Source organism: Myripristis murdjan, chromosome 18 (genome assembly GCF_902150065.1).
Source record: "Myripristis murdjan chromosome 18, fMyrMur1.1, whole genome shotgun sequence".
NCBI lineage: Eukaryota > Metazoa > Chordata > Actinopteri > Holocentriformes > Holocentridae > Myripristis > Myripristis murdjan.
In genome coordinates this window covers 27,465,316-27,480,532 of record NC_043997.1, presented here as the reverse complement: position 1 = coordinate 27,480,532, position 15,217 = coordinate 27,465,316, and the positions used below count along the sequence as shown (strand labels likewise).

General features: G+C 38.1%; 1 protein-coding gene across 7 annotated transcripts in view; it reads left to right on the top strand.

Moving 5' to 3' along the window:
* Positions 1-15,217, top strand: part of camk2d1 (calcium/calmodulin-dependent protein kinase (CaM kinase) II delta 1) — a 123,721-nt gene that overhangs the window by 65,356 nt on the left and 43,148 nt on the right. For all 7 annotated transcript variants that reach the window (XM_030075615.1, XM_030075621.1, XM_030075617.1 and 4 more), the window contains exons 4-5: positions 5,003-5,057; positions 14,933-14,998. In XM_030075615.1, coding sequence (XP_029931475.1) covers positions 5,003-5,057; positions 14,933-14,998 — 121 coding nt within the window. The remainder of the gene's footprint in view (positions 1-5,002; positions 5,058-14,932; positions 14,999-15,217) is intronic.

Sequence of the window (15,217 nt, the reverse complement as noted above, 5' to 3'; positions counted from 1 at the left end):
TTGAAGACTGTTGCAAAAAAAATGAACTGACAGTTGTATGCAATGTTTCACATATCGCATTCTCTGAATCCAAAATCTGTTGCAAAAGCCAGTATCATCCATGTGTTAGCCTACTAATATGATTTTTTTTATATGGGAAAAAACAAGGTCTATAGCAATGAATATAATTTGAGACATCTGTTTTTGCAAAAAAAATTGGAGCCGTAAGGAACTAAAGATTTAAAAACCAAACCTCAAACTTGTAAGAAACCTGACCAGCCCAAACTGCAGCAAGAATTGTGGGGATTTAATGCCTTAGAAAACTGTTTCTTACCAAGGTGAAGATGACAGGACATTTGTATTCTTGAAGAGATAGTTCACCTATTTGGAAAAATTTTTATTATTTCACCTTATCATATTGTATGACCCCAACATCTGGAAAGATCCAGTAACTTCTGTACTTCCTGTATCGCTCCACACCAGCGGAGCAGTAGCCATCACAGAGATGGAAGTAGATTGGTTGAATTTGCTATATTTGTTAATTGTTTGTATTGTTTGTCATTAGGCTAACCACATTTTTGCTAATGTCTTCTTTACACCACCATTGTAACTGAGGACCAGCACAGAGAGCGTAGACCACACAAAAATAAAATAGTTCTGCTGTTTCTTTGTTTATTTATTTATTTAGTTATTGAAAATTGTCGGTCTTTCTAATGCCATTTTGGACTCATTGTGGTAACATAATGAAACTCAAACTTTGTTCAACAATTTGAGTGAGTTAAGACAGTTATTTTTAAGAATTTTAGCTGGGGGTAAGTCCACCTCAGTGGCAGGAGGCTAGCAGTTAGCATTTAGAGCAGCCAGCCAGTATCCAGCACTCAGTAACAGTGAGAGGAAGATAGCACCACTACTGTCCTAACAGCTAGGGGGGAAGTGGAATTATGTCATTTTTTTTCAAACTGGTGAACCTTTTAGAAAATCTTGCCATGATTTTCTGCATTCTAAGTATAGAAGTGACCAATTAAATCTGTTTCAAAGTTGCTTCTGTCAAAATCAAATTACTGTGCTGCAGAAGTTCTGCCCTGAGTCCCCTCTGTAGCCCCCAGGCCGTCTGGAGGTGCTCCAGTGAGTCAGAGGCATCATATCAGCCTCAGCTTCTCCCTGTCACTTCACACTGTTTCATTACATGTCCATTAGGCAGCGTAGCTAATTAGATGGGTGAAATCTCACCCTCAGCTGGGTTTGTTCCGCTCGGCTGCCCTCGTCCTCCTCTTGTTCAGCAGACTGGGACAGACAGCCTCACTCCCTGACATTCACACTCATTCAAAAGACCTAAGGACTAAAAATAGAGCAGTGAGAGTGACAGTCTGCAGAGCGCTATGTATTGTCTGGCAAACTGAAATGCACAAGCTTGTTTGCAAGTGCGTGTGTGTGTGTGTGTGTGTGTGGGTGTGTGTGTGTGTGTGTGTGCATGTGGGTGTGGGTGTGGGTGTGCAATGAAACCAGCGGAAGCAAGTTGACTTGCAGCACTGTCTGTTACAGTGAGTGTGTTAACACTTGAAGTGAAGCTCATAAGCATGATGAGTGCATTAGTAGCACATTGTGAGTTCATGATAATTGTAATCAGAGCTTGATATAATTAACATGAGATGCAGAAGATGCAGGGAACTGAAGAATTTCTGAGGCAGTTGTGAATTAAATGACCATAGCAATGACTTTGAATATTTGGTCCATTTACTACAATTTCCCCACATTTTACATTGCAATAAACCATTTTGCAGATCATGCAGGGGTATTACAGATTTCACAATATAAAATCAAAATCCCTCAAATTTTCAAATTTGATATTTTGGGTGAGTCACCCACATTATAATGTTATGCTTATGCAGCTAACAAAATCATCAATATTCATAAACCATGTAAGAGATAACTGCACAAGGTGAAGCAGCACACAGAAAAGAAGGAGAGGAAAACACAAAAGCTTTTTATCCTCTGGGAATGTATAATGGAGCTTGCAGATCTGAGAGTGTAAGCATGAAAAACACATGAAAAAAATGTATCAAAATATTCTTTGATTATTGATTTGAGATCAATAATTAAACGTCCTTATTTTCATTCAAGCTTTATTTAACCAGTTCAGTCCCACTGAGAATGCAATCTCTTTTATGAGGGAGCCCTGGCCAAGACAGCAGCAGCAGTTTCAAAACAACACACAACAGGCAAGTTAAGAAAATACATTATAAAACATACAAAACAAAACATATGTAATATGATTACAGCTGAAGAGCTTAAATACTGTACAAGCACTCAATTAAACCTCCTGTCCAGTAAATAGTTTTGAATAGACTTTTCTGCCCTTGCTTTAGATACCCAGAAGTTACTCTTTCTGGTATTATGAAATCAGTTGTGTCAGTACAAACAAGTACACAGGAGTGTATTCATCCTCATATCATTTTTGTGATATAGGAACATGAGGATAAGCCACTGCCGTTGGCACTTTTTTGTTGACTTTGAGGCTTTAAAGCTATGGAATGCACTCAGGTGGAGCTCACCATATGTAGCAGAGCGTCATCTGTAGTTAATATTTCAACAGGAAACCATTTTCTGATGCACATATGTTTGTATACAGAGCTTGCTCTACAGTAGCAAAAGGAAATGAGTTATTTCTGGAGTGAATGTGATCAATAATTTATGTTTGTATCAGTGTTTGAATCTTCACTGAGAACATGTAGATACAATCAGGTGTGGGATTTGACTGACAACACAGTTATTTGTGGACTGAAGCTACAGACTGCCAATGTTGTATTTTAGGCCAAAATTCAGAATGTAGCATATGACAGTTTCCATGTTTAAGAAACGAAAAAAAAAAACAAAAAAAAAAAACATGGAGCTAATAAATGTTTTCAAAAACATCTATATTCTTGGCATGTTGAAAAATAATCTGAAACATATTGTAATTTGAAAAGTTTTGGCATTTTGTGGGTTTGGACATTGATGACTTCTTAAATATTGGTATTAGTATCAGCCTTGAAAAACAAGTTGAATATTAATTCAGGGTAAGAGCTTCCCATAGACAACCAGTATGGTATTGATCAGTTCTGTCATAGCTATATACTCAGACACACAGTATTATATGTGTCACATCAGAGGTGGAAAACACAGGGCTAGGGCACAGTGGCACAGCAGTTAGCACTGTCATGTCACAGCAAGAAGGTCCTGGGTTTGACTCCTGAGTCATGGGTTACCCCACTTTCCACCTCTGTGCCCTCTGCTGGGACAGGCTCCAGCATGCCGTGATTGTAGTTAAGATAAGCGGCTTGGAAAATGAGTGTGTAATGATCAATTCTAACCTTATTTTTTAATAAAGATCGGTAGTGACCCTTTGTTTTAGTCAAGCAGTAATGTACAGTGAGGGTCCATACAAATGGATTAGACAACCTTCCTTTTTGAAGTCGGGACATTTTCTCTGACTAATTAAGTAGTTTAGCTGCAGGTTTGGTTGAAGGAACTGCATGTGTCTGTGACAAGTATGATGAATGGTGCACTTAAAAACAGTTCTGTGATAATGTGGCAAGGTCAGACGTGAGCGCTGTGTAATTTCAGGAAATGGATGAGGCTTTCTCCAACAGCTGACCTTATGCACACAGAAAAATCTTCAAACAGACAGAAATATATAGAGATGTAGAGACAGATATTACTGAAGAGGCTTGTTGAAAATGAAAAAAAAAAAAAAAAAACTAGAAATAACAAAAACCTTGTATCAGTTATCATAGTTTGAATATTTGTAGGTATACATGTATGCATGCATGAATGTTTTAATGCAATTCACAAACAACATATGTGGATCACATTTGATTTTGATGACTTTTATTGACTCACTTAAAATGGCCATTTTGCTACTCTCATTCAACCTATAGCAATGGGCTCAGCCAAAGCTAATGGAGATCCAAATAAAGATAAAGATAAAGATAAAGCCACTTCATGAAGGCTTTTATATGTTCAGTTGTCAACACTCGGTGTCTGGTAGCTCCTTCCTGCTGCACAGAAGTGATGTATTTTAGGTTTCCATTTTGTTTGAAATAAACTGGGTGGTGAACGTGAGCAGCAATAGCCACCATGTCTGAACAAACAAAGAAAAGAGAAACACTAGATATGTCCCAAAACATGTTTTCCCACTATGCAGTGCATGTGCATTTACATTGTTCACATTTATATGCCATGTAAATGAGACCACCATAATTCCCATAATTGCCACAAGGAATTAAGAGAAATCCATTTAACACAGATAGATTGATGCTGGAGAAACCCGATCACTGTAAACCCTTTGCTTTGCATTTCTGAACTGCTTTCTATGTGTGGGTGTGTTCTACGTGGTCGCTGAAGAATGTTTAATATCAGTGTTACGTAGAATACAGTAGATGTGTATTGTCCAGCAGCGGAAATGTGACTGATACTGCACAAAGCTGTGAAGAAGTTAGTAAAAGAACATAAAACAGCAAATACAAAACAATACTACTAACCTAGACAAAAAACAAACAAGCAAACAAAAAGACCTCTTAACACAACAGTTATCAATCAGTTATCAATAACATTTTTAGCTGTTATTGATTGGAGTCCATTCCAATCAAACCATTCAACCATCTACAGATACTCAATCCTCATGCATACGCACGCATACAACACTCGTGTTGCATCGCTCTCCACCCTTCCCTTATCTCTCATCCCTAATCCTCTTACTTTAATGAAGAAATTTAATTTGCTCAGTGTTCTACTACTACCTGTTAACTGTCATTATGTCATTGTCCACAAGGTTGTTTGACTGCTTATTGTCAGTTCATACTGTATACATTCTTATCCAATAAAATGAAACAAAATAAATAAAATAACAAAACAAAAAAAAAATGATGATGAAACACGACATTGGTTTTGTTGAAATAACTTGACTCTCTCTCTCTCTCTCTCTCTCTCTCTCTCTCTCTCTCTCTCTCTCTCCCTCTCTCTCTCTTTGTCTCTTTCTCTCCAGTGCGGCTCCATGACAGCATATCAGAGGAAGGATTCCACTATCTGGTCTTTGATTTGTAAGTGCAAGATTTAACTTGGTTTTTGGAAAACCTCAAACTGGGTTTTGTACATGCATATTTTAGAGAACACACACATACACACAGTGTTGCAAAATTCCCGGAATTTTCAAAGTTGGAAAATTTCCATGGGAATTTTGGGGGAATTTTTGGGAATTTATATTCACTGCATTCACCCGATCATATACATGTATACATAATAAACATTTTGGTTTGTTATAAGCAGATATGCATGCAAACATGTTACATTATAATGAATTTCCAGGGAATTTTCAGGAATTTTCCCTAGCTGAGTCAAACTGTGTTAATTCAGGCATAGGACTGTGTGCAGTACTATTGTTAAGGTGTGCATATGAAGTGGTTCAAACTACCCATTAAAATGCATGGAAATGCAGGAAATTGAATCGTGATGCTGATGTGATGATCGTCTGTCTCAGTGGAAGTGCTGTAGCCTAGTGGAGTATAGGCTACTGACTGATGATGATCAAATGTGCTCGAAATTATTTGCATATGTGAATCATGGTGCACAGCTGAATTTGCATTGAATCATGAAACATATTTTTTTCCACCAAAATGCAAAGTTGACTGTTTTTATTTAAGTTTAATATTTAAGTTTTATTTCACACACTTGGGTATGGGGATGATGATTTTACAGTATGCTGGCATTGTGGCCTTTGGGTTAGAGGTGAGTCCTGAGTTCAGGAGATTAGGGTTTCCATTTCCAAAATGGTGATATTGATGTTGACACTCATTTTAGTGATTATTGTTTTTTTGCCCCATTCACCTTAAGTTAACAACAACAAAAACGAAAATTTTCAAAATTCCCAAGCTCAAATTTCCATGGAAACTTTTTAAAAACCTCATTCAAATTGATGACAAGAAAAACGAAAATTCCCGAGCCGAATTTTCCTGGGAATTTTCAGAAAAATTGAAAAAAAAGTGACAGCAAAAATCTTCTGAAAATTTCCAGTATTCCAGAGCGAAAATTCCCATGGGAATCTTCGGAAACTTTCCAGGAAATTTACCGGAAACTTTCCACCCCTTTGCAACACTAATACACACACACACTCAATCTGTGATGCTCTCAGGTGAGGTGAATAAAACCAGCGAGGCATTTCCACTAAAGCCAATCAGATGTGCTGTCAGTGGGGCATGATGAGAGATCAGCCTCCTGTGTCCTGTGTTCTCCATCTGTTTGACCATCGGCATGCGCTGTGCAACACACACACACACACACACACACTCACACACACACACACACACACACACAGCCCAAATGCATCACACATCACATGCTCACACAATACACTGGCAGTGGTGTAGTGGGGTCTGTGTAGATGGGTATACTGTGATCACCATCCCAGCGTGCACACAAACACATGCACGCTCACACACACATGCACATGTTGCTACCACATCAGTAAGGGATTAGAAGTAGTGATGTTCGATACCACCGATTTCCTTTCCGATCCGATACTGAGTAAAATTCCTGCTGGTATCGGTGATACCGATCCAATACCGATACTTTGTGCAAATACACCTGATGTGTCTGGTAAATCTGAAAAAAGTAGTGTATTTCAAATCATAGCTTCTTAAAGAATACAAGACATCAGTGTAATTTATTTATTTATTTATTTTAAACTCGGAAGTATATTGAGGTAGCGGCCTCATTTACAATATAGCTGAGCTAATACAACAACAGAAAAATCAAACAGAGGACACAATCATACAAACTATGTGAAAATGGTGTTTCAAACACTAAAAAGAAAATAAGTAAAATAATAAAACCATTAAAATAAGTTATTGTTTAATTTAATTTAATTTAAATTTATTTACGAACACTTGCGGTTTTATAATACTGGGTGACTCAAATTAAAATAATTGCATAAGTTTGTCAATACCTGCATTTTAAATTATTCAGTTAAAGCAAATTAGACTGATTTGTAAATAATAATAGATATATTTTATAGATAAAATGTTATTTTTATCCTTCTTTTCTAGTATATATTTTCTAAGTTCACCATGGCTGTTTTATCGCAATTGCTCTGTATAATTTAATGGAACCTAGTCTATGTAATCCACTTTAAATGATCAATTCTTTAGGAAACCTTACCTGAATAAATCTAGGCTTTTTTGCGTAGATTTGCCTGAACAACTCCAACAGCAACAGTGCTTAGCGCCACTTAAAGCTCCACATTTTCTCCCGCTGTACGTGCATAGCAAACATCACAAACCACTTCTTTGCTGTTGGTGGAGCTGAAATAGCTCCACACATGACTCCGTTTACGCTCTGCCATTGTGTCTACAGACTGAGACTGAGTGACTGACTGACTGAGCAGAGTGCACTTTCCCAGGCGGAAGAAAAAGTAGTTCCCACCAACTGCGTGTCATTTAGACAAGATCTCAGTAGTTTAGTTACTTTCCACTGTGTTCCTGTTAATGATATACATTACCTCAAATGACTGAAGTATCAAAAGTATCAATATTTTGATTTGAGAATGGATTTTAGAGCATAAAGATCTGGTATCAGAGGTATCGATATTTCAGTATCGATCCACACATCACTAATTAGAAGGAAGCTCTCTGTACTGCAATATAAGACTCATAAAAAAAGTTTATTTTTTTCATAGGTGCATGCATTTCATTCATTTTCAATTATATTTTCTTAAGCTCTTCACAAAAAACTGACCTGAGTTTTCTCAGTTACAGAACATTTATTCACACATGCAAGTGCACATCCATCTGTGCACATTCCTGAGGTTTTTAGAGAAGTTCATAGATTGCAGAGAAAATCTGATGGATGTCAAACAGTGAAAACAGCAGGAAACATTTCACAATGTCTCTTACAGAAAATGTGTATCTAAGGAGAAAAAAATGGAGTAGTTATAGCTGTAGCTTGAAAAGTAAGTAGGAGTTTTCATATTAAACCAATGTAAATGATGCTTAAAAAATATCTACTGTTATTTTCTAGACATGCTATTGAAAAAAGAGACGTGCACATCTTGAAACACAGCACTCAGTCTGTGAAATCCCAAACTAACTATTATGACTGAGACAAAGCTGCTGACACACACACACTCTCGCACGCGCACGCGCACACAAACACACACACACACACACACACACATGCAAACACCATCCTGACCGGTTGTCATTAACAGGAGACATGAGAGCAGAAAAAGCACAGCTTAAAAATGAAAGAGTGACATGTAGTTTAGTTGTAAGAGGGTTTAATCGTCTGCAGTCTTTCTCTGCTAGATGGATACTGATACCTATCTCTGGCTTTTGAGTTAGTGTAAATATACAGTAGATTTAGGGTAAATATGTGGCCGTATTCCTGCGTATAGGCACCACTATACAGTGGTGCATTGGATTGTGTAACATAAAAAAAGACTAATGTATCTCACACATATTGAGTCAACAAGTACATGCAACACATAATGGCATGAATTATACATGATATGTACAAAAGAACTGGGAAAAGTAGTAGCCAGAGAGCTGACTGTTACACCACCAGTTAAAACTGTTACATCCCTTACAAAATAATAATCAGCACTTAATGCAGTAATGTGATATCAGTACCTTGCCTAACAATTTATTACATTTTTAGAGAGGCAGTTTATCACAGTTTATCAAGGTATGATTGAGTTGCTTTACTTTCTGCCAATCAGTTGCCCCTTCCTATTGTCTACTTTTACTTAAGCAGTGGGAAACCTGCTGATTTGCTAGTAATAGTATGCTCCCATTTACAAGCTTCAAAATTTTATTTATCCCCTCAGTTTGGCAAGAATATGAGCTCTCCTGCTATCCTTTCACCAGCTACAAAGTTTGGCACAAATATTACACTGCATAAAAGCTACCACCTTTATTTCAGTGAAATCAAATAAAACAGAAAATCTCACTTTAGACTAAAAGTTGTAAGATAGTTCACAACTTTGTAACAGTGATATGACTAATTCTACACTTTTTTTCTTCTTTTCACGTGAATCACAACAGATATAAGCTTATGTCTGTCCTTTAGTACCTGGCCTCGCACTGTAATCCTTACCAGTATGAGCTGTGATATTTATGGAAATTGAAAGGGGAAGTTCCACAGGACACCCAGAGGCAAATTAGGCACACAGAGCATCGGCCTCTTGAAAGTCCCGTAAGTGATTGCACAAATGTCCCTATTTAAAGGAGGGTGGAAGGCCTCTCCTCCTCTTAACTGTGGAAACCATTTCTCCTTTCCCTGTTAATGGATCACATGCTCCCCACTGGGTTCCACTGACAGAAAGCAGTGAGGCTGTGTATGTTGTTTCCACATTGACCAGAATAGATTTGAAGGGCCACGTGTCCATTGCAGTCCCTAAACTTGCAGAGTATTTTCAGGCTTTGGCTTTAATTTCGAGTTTTTAGTTTTGATGGCCCCATTCTCACATACCACTTGTCCATTAATTAATGCAGCAGTGTCCATTTTTAAAAAACAACAAACTAGATGTTGGTCTGGTTTACCCACTAGTCCTTCATGACGGTTTTCTTCAAACACTATCGATCTATAAAGTAGAAGATTCCATGCACTGTGGAATAAATGTGAGGGGCATTTTCAGTGTCTTGACGACATTAAGTTGCAAGTAGTGCTGAAAGTTGACCACCCCGATCTGTAGTGGCCCTGGTTCCAGAGCTTAATCCTGTTCCTTTTCTTCATAGGCATTTCACTTCAAAGCTGTTCAAGCTTTGGACTCAGCCAGCTATAACAACAGTTACAACTGTAACTTGAATGAGCAGTTATCTTGATTATGACCACTGAATCTCACCTATTCACATGTCAGTTCAGTTTAAGTATAACCATACATTGCTTTTCTTTCCTGACATGAAAAGGAAGATTTGTGAGTGGCATGTCAGTATTCTCGTTCCCAAGTACCATAAGCCAGCTATAGTCATTCTCTTTAGACTGAAATCAATAATCTCTTTCTCTGTCGTCAGTCATTGTCTATTATGTTCATATTTCTCAATTTGTTAATACAGCAATCAATATCCTCTCCTCATGGTAAACATAATATGCCTGGCTCTCTCTTAATCACTTCATCGATTTTTCTCCCTCCCTTTCTCCCTTCCCATTTTCAGTCTTCTCTCGCTCTCTCCCCCTTCACCTCAACTACATCTTCCTCATTCCTCTTCTCTCATGTGTATTGGCAGGCATTGCTCGCTGTCTAATTTGGCAGCTAGAGGGGAAATTGCTTCCAATTTATTTTAAATGCTGCATTTAATTTGACTAAGGGCTATAAAAAAAGAACACAGGGGTTTTCACTTGTTGGCTGGAAGACAAAGTAGAATAAAAAGCATTCCTTCCTTTTCCTAAATAGGAAACCTGCCTGGAAGGATGACAAAACATGATAAGACTCAGAGGGGCTAAATCAAATTGAACAGAAACAGAGGAGGGGGGCTAAAAATATTATGTCTCCAGAGGTTTACAGCTTAATGTATTCCTTCAATTTGGGACACAATGCCTTTTAGCAGTATATATTTATTGAGCAAAGTGAAAAGCATTGTGATAGAGGGTCAGGTTAAAGACAAGGACATTGTTAGAAGGGTGTTTTGGGTCAAAGAAAGTAATACGGTGCTGTGTTAGGGCATTCTAGGTTAGTTCTTGGCTTCTGAATGCAAGCCAGCAATAGCAATGGAACTTTGCAGGCGTCCAATAAAAGTTAAGTGGTGACAAAACCAAAGTCAGTTAGAACTTGGATGAAGTTGTAATATGAAGACTCCCAGGACCCAAGTAAGAAGCAGTAACCTTTTCCACAGGAAAAGCCACTGAATTTTTGCTTCTGAAAATATTCTTCCAGGAATAGACTAGGTTTTTGGGAGGGTTGCCCGTTAGGCAACTTAACTGTTAAACAGTAATTTTGCAACAAGATTGGTAAGAAGAGAGACAGGTTGCTTATTCTAACCACAGAGCACCAGCGTGTTGGTGCTCAGATGTTGACAGTCTGTCTGGCATTACTGTGTTCCATAACCTCAGGTACTAAATGCCAGTTTATGACTCAAATTAAGAACACAAAATTTTCCATGCGTTCCTGTTCGATCATGGGCTTTAAAGCTCCATGCTAACACTATGTCTAATGATAGCAATCCATTATCTACATGATAAGTAATTTAAAGGACCAATCCATTGATTTTGAATGTTTGATCCATTTATTAGAACTAAATCAAGGCAAGGCAAGTTTATTTTTATAGCACGTTTCATATACAGTGGCAATTCAAGGTTTTTACAAAGGCATAAAAGGACATTTAAAAGCATTGAGAAAAAAACAAAAATGCAACAAAAAATAAATAAAATAGAAAAATAAGAAAGTAAAACGTGCATAGCAAAGATGAAGTCAGAGTGCAAATAAAACCGCAGACTCATTAAAAATATCGAACAATTCACAACCTAATTGTTCACCACTGTTCACCAGTTTAAGAGTAGGGAACATAAAAGTGCACTTTGAGAATGGGTGTGATATGTTCATATGTGTAAATGTGAGATCTCTCTTTAAGTACGTTGTAGTAAATCTGGAGGTTTATTTCTTGCCATTTGCACTCCCAGCATTCTCTTTTCTGAATTTCAGCAGATACAATATTTCTCCATGGTGCTTTTTGCTTACTGGAGATTGTTTTAACCCTAACAGGTGCAAAACCATACATCACATTTGCAGTTTTAGAATTGAATTATCTAGGAGGTCGTCAACAGACATTGTTGTAGTGGTTGATCAGTGAAATTGTCTTCACTAAAGAGTGTACTGGTATTCTCAGAGATGATTCATTTTTTCTCAGTATCTGGTCTAATGTGTATTTTGGGAGTAGTCAACATATCTGCTGTTGTCTGCTGTCCCAGTTTGTCCCTATCTCCCTGTCTCTGTCTCCTTGTCTCTCTCTCTCCCCTCCCACCCAACCGGTAGAGGTAGATGACCGTCCACCCTGAGTCTGGTTCTACCTGAGGATTCTTCCTGTTAAAGGGGAGTTTTACCTTGCCACTGTCGCCAAGAGCATGCTCAGGAGGGAATCTGTTGGGTTTCTTGTTTCTCTACTATAATTTGTAGAGCGTGGTCTTTACCTGCTCTACCTGTAAAGTGTCATGAGATAACTTCTGTTGTGATTTGACACTATATAAATAAAGTTTGATTGATTGATTGATCAGAGAAAATATAGAGATGATCAGGTACGGCATGGTCAGCTGTTTGGAATATTGAGACTGTGGGTAATTTGTCAAATCCAAAGATTGTTCCCTATTACGGGTGGAGCCGTTCACATGCTGAGACAGTTCCAAAGTGTCCAATATAGCAAAAGGTTCTTTAGCGTTGTTGTCATTGAAATGATCTATATGAACACTAAAGTCACCAGGAATGAGTAAATGGTGGAAGGCAGTGGAAATAATGGACAGTAGTTCAGAAAAGTCATCAATAAAGTTGGCAAAGTATTTAGGTAACTGGTAGATGGTTCGTAATAGAATTCAAGGTAAACATTTTAGGCAAATTGGAACCAGGTTTGCAGGCTAAGGATGCTGTTAAACTGAAAAGTACCTCTCTTAAAAGGAGCAATTGGGCTGGAGATAAAAATACGCTTGACAGAGTCTTTAAGAAAGCCTAAAAGACTGCTAAAATCATACTTAAAAGTTTCAGACCTCTGATTGGGAATATAATTACAGCCAGTGTGAATAATTACATTCTGGATATAGGAGAGTTGGGCAAACAGACTTGGAATCAGCATCATAATGTCAGGAACCTTTGTGCCTGGAAAGCAGATGGTCACCGCAGATCCTCTCTTTATATTCCTAACAACTGAATCTCCAGCAACGTGTGTAGTCGGACAAGGGGCTGGTGGTGGGATGCAGGATTTGGGTGAGGGAGCATCACACTCTAACTTCTAGGCATCAAATACTGCAGCTTGGTCATGCCCCGTTCACATCAGATACGATGCCAAAGGCAAGAATGTTGTAACAATATGTATGTATACATTTTGTAGATATTATGCTGAAAATGCTAAATCACTGGTTGGCCCTTTAAGAGATATGCAGATAATTCATTTATGTAGGCGGTGGGTTCAATTTACATGAAATATGAAAAAACACTAACAACTTCATATTATTTAACAGTCAGCTTTCTACCTTGAATAATGTTCGTGGCCCACTAGTATCACTCAACATAATAAATGTTGAAGTGCTAGTTTGGAGCCCTGGAGATAATGAGCAATTAGGGACACATGGATGAGTTTAGCATCTATAATCTCATGACTTAATGGGTAATTTTACCAACAGATCTATCTTGCAAATACTTTGTGTATTCCCTAAAAGTCTCCTCTCCTGTCAATAGATTATGGCTTTCAGTAAGCCACCATGCCATGCACACACACCTTTGCAGTTACATGGCTGGCATGTTCTGCACTTTATCACCAATTCAAACATAGCAGCATGTTGTATTTCCAGAAGGTGGACTTGTAAAAGTGGTTTCATGAGATATTCCAGTCCTCTCTGTGCTGCATGGAAATGCACTCAGGACTGAATGCAAAAAGTGAGCTAATGGAAAGACATGGAAACTCCCTTCAGTGGAATCAGCAATGTCCTTCTATTGTTTGGTCATATCTGGTGAGATATATTATCGTGATAATCTCACAATCAAGACATAAAAAAGCATAACCTCATTGTTTTGACCATACTGGTGTGAAAAAAAATCTGTATTTTTTCCTTTTATCAAGATTTGGAAAGATCTGGTAACTTCCATGCTTCCTGTATGACTCCAATCCAATTGAGCAGCAGCCACCCCAGAGACAGAACTAGATTGCATGAGTTTGCTATCATTTGTTTTCTTCATTGAACACACACGTTTTGTCTTTTCCTCCACTGCCAGCACCTGCCTGCCACCGTTATAACTGAAGACAGGCACAGAGAGCTTAGACCATACAAGAAAATAGTTCTACTGTTGGTAGTAATTTTTTGAGTAAACGCCTTGCACACCATTTCAGGGTGTAGAAATTTTGCTACACATCACTAAACTCAAACTTATTAAACTTATTAACTTTTTAAAGTCCCCCTCCACTCAAAATTGTGTTTTTCTTATGTTTATGACCCCCTAAAGTGTCTGATTTTGACTGTACTGACTTGTATCTATGCAAATTTTGTCACTAGAGAGGTGCTCTCAGAATCCTCTCTGTAAAGATAGAATCAGTAGGATTTGTCAGTTGTGGTTTGTAAACACAGCATTCAAAGTTGGCCCCTCCTCCCATGTTAAGTTAATTGCTGACAGCAAGTTTTTATTTCCTAGGACAGCAAGGTAATGTAAAACTGTTGCTGTCCTAAGAAAAAAATATAGGCCTACCGGCACCTACCTATCCAACAGAAAACAGGCCAACAGCACGTCACTCTTGATCCTCATCCTCTCCCTGAGTACTTATATCATTAGTACCAGCTCTGCCAGCTGCAGTGGTGCTGCTGGACTGCTGGTCATAGTTTGTTTTCAAAAACCAAGACCAACTTAAAATGGCTGCTTCTTGTAAACAGTATTAGTGTAACTAAGAGATTCACTGAAAAAAAGAAATCAGTGTTAGAGAATGAAATATGACACAATGATAATGACTGTTGCAGGACAGGACTTCTGTGTTCTGTGAACTGAGCTGTGGTCACGAGCCAGTCTCTCTCTCCATGCTTTTCCATGGAGAGAGAGACTGGAAGGGGACTTTAAGAATGCTGGCTGGGGGGAAGAGGCTAAGAGTTAACATGTAATATGGCCTGAATTCAGATTTCTTATTTAGCAACATACCCATCCTTACTTGCTGTTTTACTTTCAGACGCATTCAGACATATTTAATTTTTTTCACTCTTGCATTCTGTGTTTCCGTTTGTCTGTTTCTTTGTATCCCAGAGTTACTGGTGGTGAATTGTTTGAAGACATTGTAGCCCGAGAGTACTACAGTGAAGCCGACGCAAGGTCAGTGCAATGTACTATTAGCCTACACAGATGTGTTGATATCTTGGAATTTACTGTATGATTATGATGTGAGATCTATTGATTAATCTACTTTGGCATCATTCAAGCAGGCAGATATATACCACAGCATGATTAACAAAATCAAAGAAATGCATTTGTGCATGTATCCATGTGCAATCATGCACATACTGACATACAAACCAAACTGTTTCTGCATAC